Source organism: Dendrobates tinctorius, unplaced genomic scaffold (genome assembly GCF_039654945.1).
Source record: "Dendrobates tinctorius isolate UK_male_01 unplaced genomic scaffold, ASM3965494v1 ptg000485l, whole genome shotgun sequence".
Taxonomy (NCBI): Eukaryota; Metazoa; Chordata; class Amphibia; order Anura; family Dendrobatidae; genus Dendrobates; species Dendrobates tinctorius.
Window position 1 is genome coordinate 637,419 of NW_027362146.1, and position 17,582 is coordinate 655,000.

Sequence of the window (17,582 nt, forward strand, 5' to 3'; positions counted from 1 at the left end):
CATTAGAAGCTGAGTATTTCTGTAATTATTTGTATGTATACATGATTGATTACCACTTCTGTCTCTGTAAAAACAATCCCCTTTAACCCCTTTCTGACCTCGGGTGTAAATGTACTTCCTCCCTTTGATCTGGGCTCCGGCGGTGAGCTCACATCTTTTCCGGCACATGTCAGCTGTTTTGAACAGCTGCCATTTGCCCCTAACAGCCTCTGACAGCGGCATTTAATGCGCACTTCCAGCAAGTGCACCGGAAATCCACCCAACAGTGACCCCGTCACAGGATCATGGGTCACCGATGGGTTGGCATGAGAACCAGAAGTCTCCAGCAGACCTCTATGCTTGTCACTGCCGGAATGCTATGAACTCCACCCACTAGCCAAAACCGCACGGACCAGGGATCGTCCCGCCGAACTCCCGCTCTCCTTTTAACTTGGGCAAAACGCTACTCAGACAACACAGGGTGAGGGTAACACAGTGTGGGCCATGCTTTATTGTACCACAGAACAGGCAGATAACACATAGAACACGAAGAAAAGATGAGGTGGCACTCACCAGTGTAAAAAGTCTGTTCTTTATTGATCAAGCAGTTCACAGCATGTCCTCAGGGAGATGGAGTATGCGAGTGATGACGGCCATTTTGTGCTTCTGCGGGTCCACACTTTCTTTACTTGGTGTGCACCCGAAGTGTCCGGTTACATGAGCTCGTCATGGCTCACTGAGCAGTATCGCACCGAGCACATGTGGCGGCCGTGATTTCCCTGCCGTGCAGTTTATCTCTTTGTATGCTAACACATAGAACAGTCCCAGAAAAATACCCAAGAGGGGGAACATTACAGAGTCTCACCCTCCACTGACCCGCCGGGATAATAGCAGCTGTGACTACAGATCTTCCAGGGTCGCAACTCCACCTGTGGTGCACACACACAGGGGTAATGACAAGCATAGGAAATTGACAGTCCATACAAGGTACAAGGCCAGTTGATCCGAGGATCACAACCTGTCTCCAAACGTATCCATGGTTCAGCAATGGTCAATGGAGCAGATCAGTATTCTTCCAACCGGCTGACACAAACAAAAATCTGTTTTCTTGACCAACCAGAAATCAACACTTACATTTAAAGCCAACATACAGATAACATTCTATTATTCTTCGTTTGCTAAAAAATATTCATCTGGTTAATTAAGATACAATGCTGTAAGTCTTCACAATGCCAAAAGTAAAAAAAAGTTTTTAAAAATGTTAAAAAAATATAAAAGTTCAAATCACCCCCCTTTCGCCTCTTTCAAAATACAGCAATAAAAAAATCAAACATACACATACTTGTTATAGCCGCATTCAGAATCGCCCGATCTATCAATATAAAAAAGAATTAACCCGATCGCTAAATGGCGTAACGAGAAAAAAGGTCAAAACGCCAGAATTACTTTTTTTGGTTGCCGCAACGTTGCATTAAAATGCAATAACGGCCGATCACAAGATCGTATCTGCATCAAAATGGTCTCCATTAAAAACATCAGCTCGGCAAGTAAAAAATAAGCCCTCACCCAATGCGAGATCATAAAAAATGGAGACGCGACGGGTATCGGAAAATGCTGCAATTCTTTTATACTTTACCTAATAAAGATGAGTTATTTTTACTGATACAGTGGGTATGGAAAGTATTCAGACCCCTTTATATTTTTCACTCTTTGTTTCATTGCCGCCATTTGGTAAATTCAAAATCATACTATCTATTCCTGACACTGGAGTGGCTTATAAGCTTCCGAAGTAAATAGTTTGAGGTCTGGGATCTGCCAATATGGGGCTAGTTTTCTGACTGTTTCGAATAACATGATACATGATACATGATTTTAGTTTTTTTTGTCTAGTCTTGCTTGAATATAGGTCAATATTAAATAGTCTCCTGATGAGTCGCCTTTGGTGAGGACGATGAAGCCCGTAGAAATGAGAGGCTTGGAGAGTGAGTGTTTATACGTCACCTCACCCGATATATTGAACTGTGGGGTATATGTTTTTTTCTATTAGTCACCTTCTGACTAACCTTCAGAGGGTGAATTATGGGTATAGTTTTACATTTGGAATTAATAAAGTTTAGTTTTATGTCAGCAAACATGAGGAATGACAGGAGACAACCCATTTAAGAAGATTCAGTTTGGGTTAAAACTACTCCGACACTATGAATATAAAAAAGTCTTCTCCCCTATGTGACGACTCTGATGTTTATTAACAGATGATTTCCAAGTAAAATATTTCCAACATTAAGAAAATGAAAAAGGCTTCACTTCTGTGTGCCTGCTCTGATGGCGATCAAGGAGCGCTTTGTGGTTAAAATATTTCCCACATTAACAGGAAAAAGGCTTCTCCTCTGTGTGAGTTCTCTGGTGCTTAACACAATTTGATTTATTGTTAAAACATTTGCCACATTCTGAACATGAAAAAGGCTTCTCCCCTGTGTGAATTCTCTGATGGCGATCAAGACTTATTTTCCATTTAAAGTCTTTCCCACATACTGAACATGAATATGGCTTCTCTGCTGTGTGAATTATCTGATGTTTAACAAGACTTGAATTATGAGTAAAACATTTCCCACATTCTGAACAGGAAAAAGGCTCCTCCCCTGTGTGGGTTCTTTGATGGCTATCAAGACTTATTTTCCATTTAAAATATTTCCCACATTCTGAACATGAATATGGCTTCTCTGCTGTGTGAATTCTCTGATGTTTAACAAGATTTGGTTTCTGAGTAAAACGTTTCCCACATTCTGAACATGAAAAAGGCTTCTCTCCTGTGTGGGTTCTTTGGTGTTCATCAAGATTCCCTTTGTAGTTAAAAGATTTGCCACATTCTGAACAGGAAAAAGGCTTCTCCCCTGTGTGAGTTCTTTGGTGATTAACCAAATCTGATTTCCGGTTAAAATATTTCCCACATTCTGAACAGGAAAAAGGCTTCTCCTCTGTGTGAGTTCTCTGATGGCGATCAAAATCTATTTTCCATTTAAAACATTTCCCACATTCTGAACATAAAAAAGGCTTCTCCCCTGTGTGAGTTCTCTGGTGCTTAACACAACCTGATTTATTGTTAAAACATTTCCCACATTCTGAACATGAAAAAGGCTTCTCCCCTGTGTGAGTTCTTTGGTGAATAACAAAATGTGATTTACGTGCAAAACATTTCCCACATTCTGAACAAGAAAAAGGCTTCTCCCCTGTGTGGATTCTCTGGTGATTAACACAATCTGATTTATTGTTAAAACATTTCCCACATTCTGAACATGAAAAAGGCTTCTCCCCTGTGTGAGTTCTCCTGTGGGTAACAAATTGTGATTTCTGTGCAAAACATTTCCCACATTCTGAACAGGAAAAAGGCTTCTCCCCTGTGTGATTTCTTTGGTGGGTAACAAACTGTGATTTATGTGCAAAACATTTTCCACATTCTGAACATGAAAAAGGTTTCTCCCCTGTGTGAGTTCTCTGGTGGGTAACAAAAGTTGATTTCTGTGCAAAATATTTCCCACATTCTGAACAGGAAAAAAGCTTCTCCCCTGTGTGAGTTCTCTGGTGGGTAACAAAAGTTGATTTCTTTGCAAAACATTTCCCACATTCTAAACATGAAAAAGGTTTTTCTCCAGTGTGAATTCTCTGGTGATGAACACAATCGGATTTATTGTTAAAACATTTCCCACATTCTGAACATGAAAAAGGTTTCTCCCCTGTGTGAGTTCTCTGGTGGGTAACAAAAGTTGATTTCTGTGCAAAATATTTCCCACATTCTGAACAGGAAAAAGGCTTCTCCCCTGTATGAGTTCTCTGGTGGGTAACAAAAGTTGATTTCTTTGCAAAACATTTCCCACATTCTGAACAGGAAAAAGGCTTCTCCCCTGTGTGAGTTCTCTGGTGGGTAACAAATGTTGATTTCTTTGTAAAACATTTTCCGCACTCTCAGCCTCCTATATATCATACAGACCGCACTCTCAGCCTCCAATATATCATACAGACCACACTCTCAGCCTCCAATATATCATACAGACCGCACTCTCAGCCTCCTATATATCATACAGACCGCACTCTCAGCCTCCTATATATCATACAGACCACACTCTCAGCCTCCAATATATCATACAGACCACACTCTCAGCCTCCAATATATCATACAGACCGCACTCTCAGCCTCCTATATATCGAACAGACCGCACTCTCAGCCTCCTATATATCATACAGACCGCACTCTCAGCCTCCAATATATCATACAGACCACACTCTCAGCCTCCAATATATCATACAGACCGCACTCTCAGCCTCCTATATATCGAACAGACCGCACTCTCAGCCTCCTATATATCATACAGACCGCACTCTCAGCCTCCTATATATCGAACAGACCGCACTCTCAGCCTCCTATATATCATACAGACCGCACTCTCAGCCTCCAATATATCATACAGACCGCACTCTCAGCCTCCAATATATCATACAGACCGCACTCTCAGCCTCCTATATATCGTAAAGACCGCACCCTCAGCCTCCAATATATCATACAGACCGCACTCTCAGCCTCCAATATATCATACAGACCGCACTCTCAGCCTCCAATATATCGTACAGACCGCACTCTCAGCCTCCAATATATCGTACAGACCGCACTCTCAGCCTCCAATATATCGTACAGACCGCACTCTCAGCCTCCAATATATCATACAGACCGCACTCTCAGCCTCCTATATATCGTAAAGACCGCACCCTCAGCCTCCAATATATCATACAGACCGCACTCTCAGCCTCCAATATATCGTACAGACCGCACTCTCAGCCTCCTATATATCGTACAGACCGCACTCTCAGCCTCCAATATATCGTACAGACCGCACTCTCAGCCTCCAATATATCGTACAGACCGCACTCTCAGCCTCCAATATATCGTACAGACCGCACTCTCAGCCTCCAATATATCGAACAGACCGCACTCTCAGCCTCCAATATATCGTACAGACCGCACTCTCAGCCTCCAATATATCGTACAGACCGCACTCTCAGCCTCCAATATATCGTACAGACCGCACTCTCAGCCTCCTATATATCGTAAAGACCGCACCCTCAGCCTCCAATATATCATACAGACCGCACTCTCAGCCTCCAATATATCATACAGACCGCACTCTCAGCCTCCAATATATCGTACAGACCGCACTCTCAGCCTCCAATATATCGTACAGACCGCACTCTCAGCCTCCTATATATCGTAAAGACCGCACCCTCAGCCTCCAATATATCATACAGGCCGCATTCTCAGCCTCCTATATATCGTACAGACCACACTCTCAGCCTCCAATATATCGTACAGACCGCACTCTCAGCCTCCTATATATCGTACAGACCGCACTCTCAGCCTCCAATATATCGTACATACCGCACTCAGCCTCCTTTCTATTGTACAGACCGCACTCTCAGCCTCCTATATATTATAAAGACCGCACTCTCAGCCTCCCATATATCGTACAGACCGCACTCTCAGCCTCCTATATATCGTACAGACCGCACTCTCAGCCTCCAATATATCGTACAGACCGCACTCTCAGCCTCCTATATATCGTACAGACCGCACTCTCAGCCTCCAATATATCGTACAGACCGCACTCTCAGCCTCCAATATATCGTACAGATCGCACTCTCAGCCTCCAATATATCGTACAGACCGCACTCTCAGCCTCCAATATATCATACAGACCGCACTCTCAGCCTCCTATATATCGTAAAGACCGCACCCTCAGCCTCCAATATATCATACAGACCGCACTCTCAGCCTCCAATATATCATACAGACCGCACTCTCAGCCTCCAATATATCGTACAGACCGCACTCTCAGCCTCCAATATATCGTACAGACCGCACTCTCAGCCTCCAATATATCGTACAGACCGCACTCTCAGCCTCCAATATATCATACAGACCGCACTCTCAGCCTCCAATATATCGTAAAGACCGCACTCTCAGCCTCCAATATATCGTACAGACCGCACTTTCAGCCTCCAATATATCGTACAGGCCGCATTCTCAGCCTCCTATATATCGTACAGACCACACTCTCAGCCTCCAATATATCGTACAGACCGCACTCTCAGCCTCCTATATATCGTACAGACCGCACTCTCAGCCTCCAATATATCGTACATACCGCACTCAGCCTCCTTTCTATTGTACAGACCGCACTCTCAGCCTCCTATATATTATAAAGACCGCACTCTCAGCCTCCCATATATCGTACAGACCGCACTCTCAGCCTCCTATATATCGTACAGACCGCACTCTCAGCCTCCTATATATCGTACAGACCGCACTCTCAGCCTCCTATATATCGTACAGACCGCACTCTCAGCCTCCTATATATCGTACAGACCGCACTCTCAGCCTCCTATATATCGTACAGACCGCACTCTCAGCCTCCTATATATCGTACAGACCGCACTCTCAGCCTCCTATATATCGTACAGACCGCACTCAGCCTCCTTTCTATCGTACAGACCGCACTCTCAGCCTCCTATATATCGAACAGACCGCACTCTCAGCCTCCAATATATCATACAGACCGCACTCAGCCTCCTATATATCGTAAAGACCGCACCCTCAGCCTCCAATATATCATACAGACCGCACTCTCAGCCTCCTATATATCATACAGACCGCACTCTCAGCCTCCAATATATCGTACAGACCGCACTCTCAGCCTCCTATATATCGTACAGACCGCACTCTCAGCCTCCTATATATCGTAAAGACCGCACCCTCAGCCTCCAATATATCATACAGACCGCACTCTCAGCCTCCTATATATCATACAGACCGCACTCTCAGCCTCCAATATATCGTACAGACCGCACTCTCAGCCTCCTATATATCGTACAGACCGCACTCTCAGCCTCCTATATATCGTAAAGACCGCACCCTCAGCCTCCAATATATCATACAGACCGCACTCTCAGCCTCCTATATATCGTACAGACCGCACTCTCAGCCTCCAATATATCGTACAGACCGCATTCTCAGCCTCCTATATATCATACAGACTGCACTCTCAGCCTCCAATATATCGTACAGACCGCACTCTCAGCCTCCTATATATCGAACAGACCGCACTCTCAGCCTCCAATATATCATACAGACCGCACTCTCAGCCTCCAATATATCATACAGACCGCACTCTCAGCCTCCTATATATCGAACAGACCGCACTCTCAGCCTCCTATATATCGAACAGACCGCACTCTCAGCCTCCTATATATCGTACAGACCGCACTCAGCCTCCTTTCTATTGTACAGACCGCACTCTCAGCCTCCTATATATCATACAGACTGTACTCTCAGCCTCCAATATATCGTACAGACCGCACTCTCAGCCTCCTATATATCATACAGACCGCACTCTCAGCCTCCTATATATCGTACAGACCGCACTCTCAGCCTCCTATATATCATACAGACTGTACTCTTGGCATCCTATATCACATACAGACTCAGTCTCCTATAATAGATACTTTCCATAAGTGTGGTATGTACAGTAAATAGGATGCCGATATTGCGGTATGTACGGAATATTGACCTCGTATATGACATACAGGCTGTTGGCCTCTTATTAGGCCTCCTAGGAGACATACAGACTGTCGGACTCCTATAAGACATAGAGACTGTCGGCCTCCTATTAGGCCCCTTATAAGACATACAGACTATCGGCCTCCTATGAGACATACAGACTGTCGTCTCCTATTAGGCCCCCTATAAGACATACAGACTGTCGCCATCTTAGATATTGTACAGACCGCACTCTCAGCCTCCAATATATCATACAGACCGCACTCTCAGCCTCCAATATATCGAACAGACCGCACTCAGCCTCCTTTCTATTGTACAGACCGCACTCTCAGCCTCCAATATATCGAACAGACCGCACTCAGCCTCCTTTCTATTGTACAGACCGCACTCTCAGCCTCCTATATATCATACAGACCGCACTCTCAGCCTCCTATATATCATACAGAACGCACTCTCAGCCTCCTATATATCGTACAGACTGTACTCTTGGCATCCTATATCACATACAGACTCAGTCTCCTATAATAGATACTTTCCATAAGTGTGGTATGTACAGTAAATAGGATGCCGATATTGCGGTATGTACGGAATATTGACCTCGTATATGACATACAGGCTGTTGGCCTCTTATTAGGCCTCCTAGGAGACATACAGACTGTCGGACTCCTATAAGACATAGAGACTGTCGGCCTCCTATTAGGCCCCTTATAAGACATACAGACTGTCGGCCTCCTATGAGACATACAGACTGTCGTCTCCTATTAGGCCCCCTATAAGACATACAGACTGTCGCCATCTTAGATACTGTACAGACTGCACTCTCTGCCTATATACGGCATACAGGAGGATGATAGTGTGGTCTGTACGGTCGGTACACAGGCCTCATACGACATATTAGGCCATATAAGAGCGCGGTGTGTGTATCTTATATTGGAGGCACTGGCAGAGATTGTGATCGGTAATGCTGCATCATGTCATGTGTTTGAGCAGGGCCGGTTTTAGGCAAAGTGGGACCCTAGGCAAAGTTTAAAATGGGGCCCCAAATGCTAACATATTGCACATCACACAGAAGTAGTTCGATTGTATTTACATGTGCTGAGTTAAGGCTGCTAAATGAGTGTGATCGACAATATTGAAGTCGTTCAACACTTGTTTCCCGGCCTCTTTCCACCGTCTGAGAAAGAATGATGGGGACAGAACAATCCCTAATGGATCAATCTGTCCCCATACAGTATCATGTTATCAGCAGCACATCTACAGTTTACACCCCATAGTCCTCCATATAATATAATGTACCCCATAGTCCTCCATATAGTATAATACACCCCCTACAGTCCTCCATATAGTATAATATACTCCCCATAGTCCTCCATATAGTATAATACACCGCCATAGTCATCCATGTAGTACAATTCACTTCCCATAGTATAATGCACCCCATAGTTCTTCATATAGTATAATGTATTCCCCATAGTCCTTGATACAGTATAATGCAGCCACACCATAGAGCATAGTGCAGCCACCCCATAGAGCATAATGCAGCCACCCCAAAGAGTATAATGCAGCCCCGCCATACAATATAATGTAACCCCCATAGAATAAAATGCAGCCCCACTCTTACAGTTTAATGCAGCCACCCCTTAGAGCATAATGTAGCCACCCCAAAGAATATAATGTAACTCCCCATAGAATATAATATAGCCCACTAATATAGTATAATGCAGCCGCTCCATAGAATATATGGCAGCCCCTAATATAGTATAATGTAGCCCCTCCATAGAATACAGTGTAGCCCTCCTCATATAGTATAATACAGCCCCAATAGAATATAATGTAGCCCCCTCAAAAAATATAATAGAGCCCCCATACAATATAATCTAGCCCCACATAGACTATAATGCAGCCCCCCATAGAATACAATGTAGCCTCCTCATATAGTATAATGTAGCCCACTCAGAGTATGATGCGATCACCCCAATAGAATATAATATAATACAGCCCCCCATAGAATATAATGTAGCCCCGAATAGAATAGAATACAGCCCACCTCCCCATAGAATATAATGTATCCCCCTATATTATATAACACAGCCTCCCCCATAGGATATAATGTATAATGTACCCATCATGGTATATAACACAGTCACATAATATATAGCACAGCCACAAAGTATATAACACAGCCCCACAATGTATATAACACAGCCCCAAGTGGTATATAGCACAGCACCACATGGTATATGGCACAACCCCACATGGTATATAGTACAGCCCCACATGGTATACAGCACTGCACCACATGGTATACAGCACAGCCCCCATTGGTATACAGCACAGCCCCAGATGGTATACAGCACAGCACCATGGTATATAGCACAGCCCCACATTGGTATACAGCACAGCCCCCCACTGGTATACAGCACAGTCCCATATGGTATACAGCACAACACCATGGTATACAGCACCAAATGGTACACAGCATCAAATGGTATACAGCACTGCCCCATGGTATGCACCAGCTCTCCCTCCCCCCCCGAGAATGGCCCCACAGTCACTGTTACATTTAAAAAAACCAAAACACTCAACTCCTCGTGCCCGCACTGCTCCGGTATCCTGCTCTGCCTGGCACACAGTGAGTGCGCAATGAAGTGTCAGAGTCACAGCAGGGAATGATCATCCATCATTGCTATGAACTGTACCGGCATCTATGATGCCGGTATAGTTCAATGCGGTGGCGGGGGTAGTCGGCATGGGGGCTTTTATAGAACATAATACACATCCCTTTTATTTTTTCCTTTGTTTTCCATGACCCAGAAGTCCCCCATCCAGTTCCGGGTCAGCGGCTGCGGTGTATCGCGCATGCGCCACCAGCACTTCCCCTACCACCTGTACCTCAGCCTGTGTGCCCCGGAAGTCCAACTTTCACTTCCGGGGCAGAAAAATCTGTGTCAGTCAGCGCATGTGCCAGCTCGGCTTCATGCACCGGGCTGCATCCAGGATGCAGGCCTTACCGGAATGCTGCCCCCCACGCAACTGCTATGCTGGTCGGGGCCCGTGAAGCCCAGCTCCATCCCCGGGTCACCATTGGAACCCGTAAGAAGCTGTGTTCCCGCAGCTTCATGCAGCCGACGGCGCGTCTCCCGAGTGAGACCGGGCGGCCCTCCCCAGACCCAGCCATCGTGCCATCCACTAGATGAGGAGGGAGCCGTCAAATGGAAACTCCTCCAACGCTGCATCTGGACCACAGCCCCTGCCTTTCCCACAGACCCCGCACAGGCGACATGCATTGGCCCAGGTATGTGTTCTTGTAGGAGATTCTTCCTGTGGATGCCGTAGGAACAGGAAACCAACTGAGGAGGAGAGGCAGACCTCCCCTTTTATTTTCTGTAGGTTTCCTGTTCCTATGGGGTGGATCCCTCTCTCCAGTGGGTGCTGTCATGGCGAAGGGTAAAATTAGGGGTAGTAGTCCGGTGGCTCTGGCTGACTGGGTGATATGGGATATTAGGGGTAGTAGTCCGGTGGCTCTGGCTGACTGGATGATGTGGGATATTAGGGGTAGTAGTCCGGTGGCTCTGGCTGACTGGATGATGTGGCATATTAGGGGTAGTAGTCTGGTGGCTCTGACTGATGGGATGATGTGGGATATTAGGGGTAGTAGTCCGGTGGCTCTGGCTGATGGGATGATGTGGGATATTAGGGGTAGTAGTCCGGTGGCTCTGGCTGATGGGATGATGTGGGATATTAGTGGTAGTAGTCTGGTGGCTCTGACTGATGGGATGTTGTGGGATATTAGGGGTAGTAGTCTGGTGGCTCTGACTGATGGGATGATGTGGGATATTAGGGGTAGTAGTCCGGTGGCTCTGGCTGATGGGATGATGTGGGATATTAGGGGGAGTAGTCCGGTGGCTCTGGCTGACGGGATGATGTGGGATATTAGGGGTAGTAGTGCGGTGGCTCTGGCTGATGGGATGATGTGGGATATTAGGGGTAGTAGTCCGGTGGCTCTGGCTGACGGGATGATGTGGGATATTAGTGGTAGTAGTCCGGTGGCTCGGGATTATGGGATGATGTGGGATATTAGGGGTAGTAGTCCGGTGGCTCTGGCTGACGGGATGATGTGGGATATTAGGGGTAGTAGTCCGGTGGCTCTGGCTGACGGGATGATATGGGATATTAGGGGTAGTAGTCCGGTGGCTCTGGCTGACGGGATGATGTGGGATATTAGTGGTAGTAGTCCGGTGGCTCTGGCTGACGGGATGATGTGGGATATTAGGGGTAGTAGTCCGGTGGCTCTGGCTGACGGGATGATGTGGGATATTAGGGGTAGTCCGGTGGCTCTGGCTGACGGGATGATGTGGGATATTAGGGGTAGTAGTCCGGTGGCTCTGGCTGATGGGATGATGTGGGATATTAGTGGTAGTAGTCCGGTGGCTCTGGCTGATGGGATGATGTGGGATATTAGTGGTAGTAGTCCGGTGGCTCTGGCTGACGGGATGATGTGGGATATTAGGGGTAGTAGTCCGGTGGCTCTGGCTGATGGGATGATGTGGGATATTAGTGGTAGTAGTCCAGTGGCTGTGACGGGATGATGTTGGATATTAGGGGTAGTAGTCCGGTGGCTCTGGCTGACGGGATGATGTGGGATATTAGTGGTAGTAGTCCGGTGGCTCTGGCTGATGGGATGATGTGGGATATTAGGGGTAGTAGTCCGGTGGCTCTGGCTGACGGGATGATGTGGGATATTAGGGGTAGTAGTCCGGTGGCTCTGGCTGACGGGATGATGTGGGATATTAGGGGTAGTAGTCCGGTGGCTCTGGCTGATGGGATGATGTGGGATATTAGTGGTAGTAGTCCGGTGGCTCTGGCTGATGGGATAATGTGGGATATTAGGGGTAGTAGTCCGGTGGCTCTGGCTGATGGGATGATGTGGGATATTAGGGGTAGGAGTCCGGTGGCTCTGGCTGACGGGATGATGTGGGATATTAGGGGTAGTTGTCTGGTGGCTCTGGCTGACGGGATGATATGGGATATTAGGGGTAGTAGTCCGGTGGCTCTGGCTGATGGGATGATGTGGGATATTAGGGGTAGTAGTCCGGAGGCTCTGGCTGACGGGATGATGTGGGATATTAGGGGTAGTAGTCCGGTGGCTCTGGCTGACGGGATGATGTGGGATATTAGGGGTAGTAGTCCGGTGGCTCTGGCTGACGGGATGATGTGGGATATTAGGGGTAGTAGTCCGGTGGCTCTGGCTGATGGGATGATGTGGGATATTAGGGGTAGTAGTCCGGTGGCTCTGGCTGACGGGATGATGTGGGATATTAGGGGTAGTAGTCCGGTGGCTCTGGCTGACGGGATGATGTGGGATATTAGGGGTAGTAGTCCGGTGGCTCTGGCTGACGGGATGATGTGGGATATTAGGGGTAGTAGTCCGGTGGCTCTGGCTGATGGGATGATGTGGGATATTAGGGGTAGTAGTGCGGTGGCTCTGGCTGACGGGATGATGTGGGATATTAGGGGTAGTAGTCCGGTGGCTCTGGCTGATGGGATGATGTGGGATATTAGGGGTAGTAGTCCGGTGGCTCTGGCTGACGGGATGATGTGGGATATTAGGGGTAGTAGTCCGGTGGCTCTGGCTGATGGGATGATGTGGGATATTAGGGGTAGTAGTCTGGTGGCTCTGGCTGATGGGATGATGTGGGATATTAGGGGTAGTAGTCCGGTGGCTCTGGCTGACGGGATGATGTGGGATATTAGGGGTAGAAGTCCGGTGGCACTGGCTGACGGGATGTTGTGGGATATTAGTGGTAGTAGTCCAGTGGCTCTGGCTGACGGGATGATGTGGGATATTAGTGGTAGTAGTCCGGTGGCACTGGCTGACGGGATGTTGTGGGATATTAGTGGTAGTAGTCCGGTGGCTCTGGCTGATGGGATGATGTGGGATATTAGGGGTAGTAGTCCGGTGGCTCTGGCTGACGGGATGATGTGGGATATTAGGGGTAGTAGTCCGGTGGCTCTGGCTGACGAGATGATGTGGGATATTAGGGGTAGTAGTCCGGTGGCACTGGCTGACGGGATGTTGTGGGATATTAGGGGTAGTAGTCCGGTGGCTCTGGCTGACGGGATGATGTGGGATATTAGGGGTAGAAGTCCGGTGGCACTGGCTGACGGGATGTTGTGGGATATTAGTGGTAGTAGTCCGGTGGCTCTGGCTGATGGGATGATGTGGGATATTAGGGGTAGTAGTCCGGTGGCTCTGGCTGATGGGATGATGTGGGATATTAGGGGTAGTAGTCCGGTGGCTCTGGCTGATGGGATGATGTGGGATATTAGGGGTAGTAGTCCGGTGGCTCTGGCTGACGGGATGATGTGGGATATTAGGGGTAGAAGTTCGGTGGCTCTGGCTGACGGGATGTTGTGGGATATTAGTGGTAGTAGTCCGGTGGCTCTGGCTGACGGGATGATGTGGGATATTAGTGGTAGTAGTCCGGTGGCACTGGCTGACGGGATGTTGTGGGATATTAGTGGTAGTAGTCCGGTGGCTCTGGCTGATGGGATGATGTGGGATATTAGGGGTAGTAGTCCGGTGGCTCTGGCTGACGGGATGATGTGGGATATTAGGGGTAGTAGTCCGGTGGCTCTGGCTGACGAGATGATGTGGGATATTAGGGGTAGTAGTCCGGTGGCACTGGCTGACGGGATGTTGTGGGATATTAGGGGTAGTAGTCCGGTGGCTCTGGCTGACGGGATGATGTGGGATATTAGGGGTAGAAGTCCGGTGGCACTGGCTGACGGGATGTTGTGGGATATTAGTGGTAGTAATCCGGTGGCTCTGGCTGATGGGATGATGTGGGATATTAGGGGTAGTAGTCCGGTGGCTCTGGCTGACGGGATGATGTGGGATATTAGGGGTAGTAGTCCGGTGGCTCTGGCTGACGAGATGATGTGGGATATTAGGGGTAGTAGTCCGGTGGTTCTGGCTGACGGGATGATATGGGATATTAGGGGTAGTAGTCCGGTGGCTCTGGCTGACGGGATGATGTGGGATATTAGGGGTAGAAGTCCGGTGGCACTGGCTGATGGGATGTTGTGGGATATTAGTGGTAGTAATCCGGTGGCTCTGGCTGATGGGATGATGTGGGATATTAGGGGTAGTAGTCCGGTGGCTCTGGCTGACGGGATGATGTGGGATATTAGGGATAGTAGTCCGGTGGCTCTGGCTGACGAGATGATGTGGGATATTAGGGGTAGTAGTCCGGTGGCTCTGGCTGACGAGATGATGTGGGATATTAGGGGTAGTAGTCCGGTGGCTCTGGCTGACGGGATGATGTGGGATATTAGGGGTAGTAGTCCGGTGGCTCTGGCTGACGAGATGATGTGGGATATTAGGGGTAGTAGTCCGGTGGTTCTGGCTGACGGGATGATATGGGATATTAGGGGTAGTAGTCCGGTGGCTCTGGCTGACGGGATGATGTGGGATATTAGGGGTAGAAGTCCGGTGGCACTGGCTGACGGGATGTTGTGGGATATTAGTGGTAGTAATCCGGTGGCTCTGGCTGATGGGATGATGTGGGATATTAGGGGTAGTAGTCCGGTGGCTCTGGCTGACGGGATGATGTGGGATATTAGGGATAGTAGTCCGGTGGCTCTGGCTGACGAGATGATGTGGGATATTAGGGGTAGTAGTCCGGTGGCTCTGGCTGACGAGATGATGTGGGATATTAGGGGTAGTAGTCCGGTGGCTCTGGCTGACGGGATGATGTGGGATATTAGGGATAGTAGTCCGGTGGCTCTGGCTGACGAGATGATGTGGGATATTAGGGGTAGTAGTCCGGTGGCTCTGGCTGACGAGATGATGTGGGATATTAGGGATAGTAGTCCGGTGGCTCTGGCTGACGGGATGATGTGGGATATTAGGGATAGTAGTCCGGTGGCTCTGGCTGACGGGATGATGTGGGATATTAGGGATAGTAGTCCGGTGGCTCTGGCTGATGGGATGATGTGGGATATTAGGGGTAGTAGTCCGGTGGTTCTGGCTGATGGGATGATATGGGATATTAGGGGTAGTAGTCCGGTGGCTTGGGATTATGGGATGATGTGAGATATTAGTGGTAGTAGTCCGGTGGCTCTGGCTGACGGGATGATATGGGATATTAGGGGTAGTAGTCCGGTGGCTCTGGCTGACGGGATGATGTGGGATATTAGGGGTAGAAGTCCGGTGGCACTGGCTGACGGGATGTTGTGGGATATTAGTGGTAGTAATCCGGTGGCTCTGGCTGATGGGATGATGTGGGATATTAGGGGTAGTAGTCCGGTGGCTCTGGCTGACGGGATGATGTGGGATATTAGGGGTAGTAGTCCGGTGGCTCTGGCTGACGAGATGATGTGGGATATTAGGGGTAGTAGTCCGGTGGCTCTGGCTGACGGGATGATATGGGATATTAGGGGTAGTAGTCCGGTGGCTTGGGATTATGGGATGATGTGAGATATTAGTGGTAGTAGTCCGGTGGCTCTGGCTGACGGGATGATATGGGATATTAGGGGTAGTAGTCCGGTGGCTCTGACTGATGGGACGATGTGGGATATTATAGTGAATGTGGCTATGAGGAGTGGGCAGGGCTATACACTCAGATTATGCATAATATATATATATACATACACACACAGTACAGACCAAAAGTTTGGACACACCTTCTCATTCAAAGAGTTTTCTTTATTTTCATGACTATGAAAATTGTAGATTCACTCTGAAGGCATCAAAACTATCAAAACTATGAATTAACATGTGGAATTTTATAAGTAACAAAAAAGTGTGAAACAACTGAAAATACTGTATGTCTTATGTTCTAGGTTCTTCCCAGTAGCCACCTTTTGCTTTGATTTCTGCTTTGCACACTCTTGACATTCTCTTGATGAGCTTCAAGAGGTAGTCACCGGAAATGGTTTTCACTTCACAGGTCAGCCCTGTCAGGTTTAATAAGTGGGATTTCTTGCCTTATAAATGGGGTTGGGACCATCAGTTGTGTTGTGCAGAAGTCTGGTGGATGCACAGCTGATAGCCCTACTGAATAGACTGTTAGAATTTGTATTATGGCAAGAAAAAAGCAGCTGACAGTCTATTCAGTAGGAATTAAAAATAAACCAATAAATTTCGTTCAACTTCACAATTGTGTCCCACTTGTTGATTCTTCACCAGAAATTTACATTTGGTATCTTTATGTTTGAAGCATGATACAGTACAGACCAAAAGTGTGTGTGTATATATTGTGCGTGCATGTAGATATAAGTATATATATATATGTATATATGTATACATATGTGTGTGTATGTATATAATATATGTATATATATTATATTATATTGTGCGTGTACAGTATGTGGGGAAAGCTTGAAAAGTTCCAGGGGGCCAAATACTTTCGCAAGGCACTGTAAGGGTACTGTTACAGTTAGCGACGCTCCAGCGATCCCGAGAACGATACGACCTGGTAAGGATCACTGGTGCGTCGCTACATGGTCGCTAGTAAGCTGTCAAAGAGGCAGATCTATTCAGCGACGCAGCAACGATCCGGCGATCTGTATAGCGACCTTGGCGGTCGTTGGGACCTTGTCACACACCAGCTATTCTAAACGATTCCAGCCTGCGTCCCTGAGTTCTGCGTCGCCAACAAGGTCGCTCGTCGGCGTCAAACACAGCGATGTATGCTGGCCAGTGGGACGCCGACAACGAAAAATGGTCCAGGATGTTTGAGCACAATCAGCGATATCAGGCGGGGGGGTGGTCGCCGCTATGTGTCACACGTAGCGAGATCGCTGTGGCACAAAATCTGTGATGTTCCAGCGATCTCGCTAACAATCTTATTATGTGAGACAAGGCCTTAACTACAATCAGCTATAAAGTAGATATGACAGGCTCAAACCCCAACTTAGGTGCTCTGGGAAAAAACAAGACTAGATTTAGGACACAAGGACGGGAGTCACGTGCTGACCCTACACATCGTGGTTA

The 17,582-nt window shown here is 47.5% G+C and overlaps 2 protein-coding genes across 2 annotated transcripts in view; both read right to left on the reverse strand.

Moving 5' to 3' along the window:
• Positions 1 to 17,582, reverse strand: part of LOC141077963 (uncharacterized) — a 137,087-nt gene that overhangs the window by 108,399 nt on the left and 11,106 nt on the right. The gene's annotated exons all lie outside the window — the stretch shown is intronic.
• LOC141077957 (uncharacterized) lies at positions 1,670 to 10,760 on the reverse strand. The gene is made up of 2 exons (XM_073564740.1): positions 10,665 to 10,760; positions 1,670 to 3,915 (listed from the first exon to the last, which is right to left on the reverse strand). The coding sequence occupies exons 1-2, from the start codon at positions 10,758 to 10,760 to the stop codon at positions 2,344 to 2,346; spliced, it is 1,668 nt and encodes a 555-aa protein (XP_073420841.1). The 3' UTR covers positions 1,670 to 2,343.

Coding starts and splice junctions, on each gene's coding strand:
- LOC141077957 (XM_073564740.1), bottom strand. CDS start 10,760: ATGGCTGGGTCTGGGGAGGGCCGCCCGGTCTCACTCGGGAGACGCGCC. Junction 3,916..10,664: donor GCTTCTTACGGGTTCCAATG/GTGACCCGGGGA, acceptor TGTTTTACAAAG/AAATCAACATTTGTTACCCA.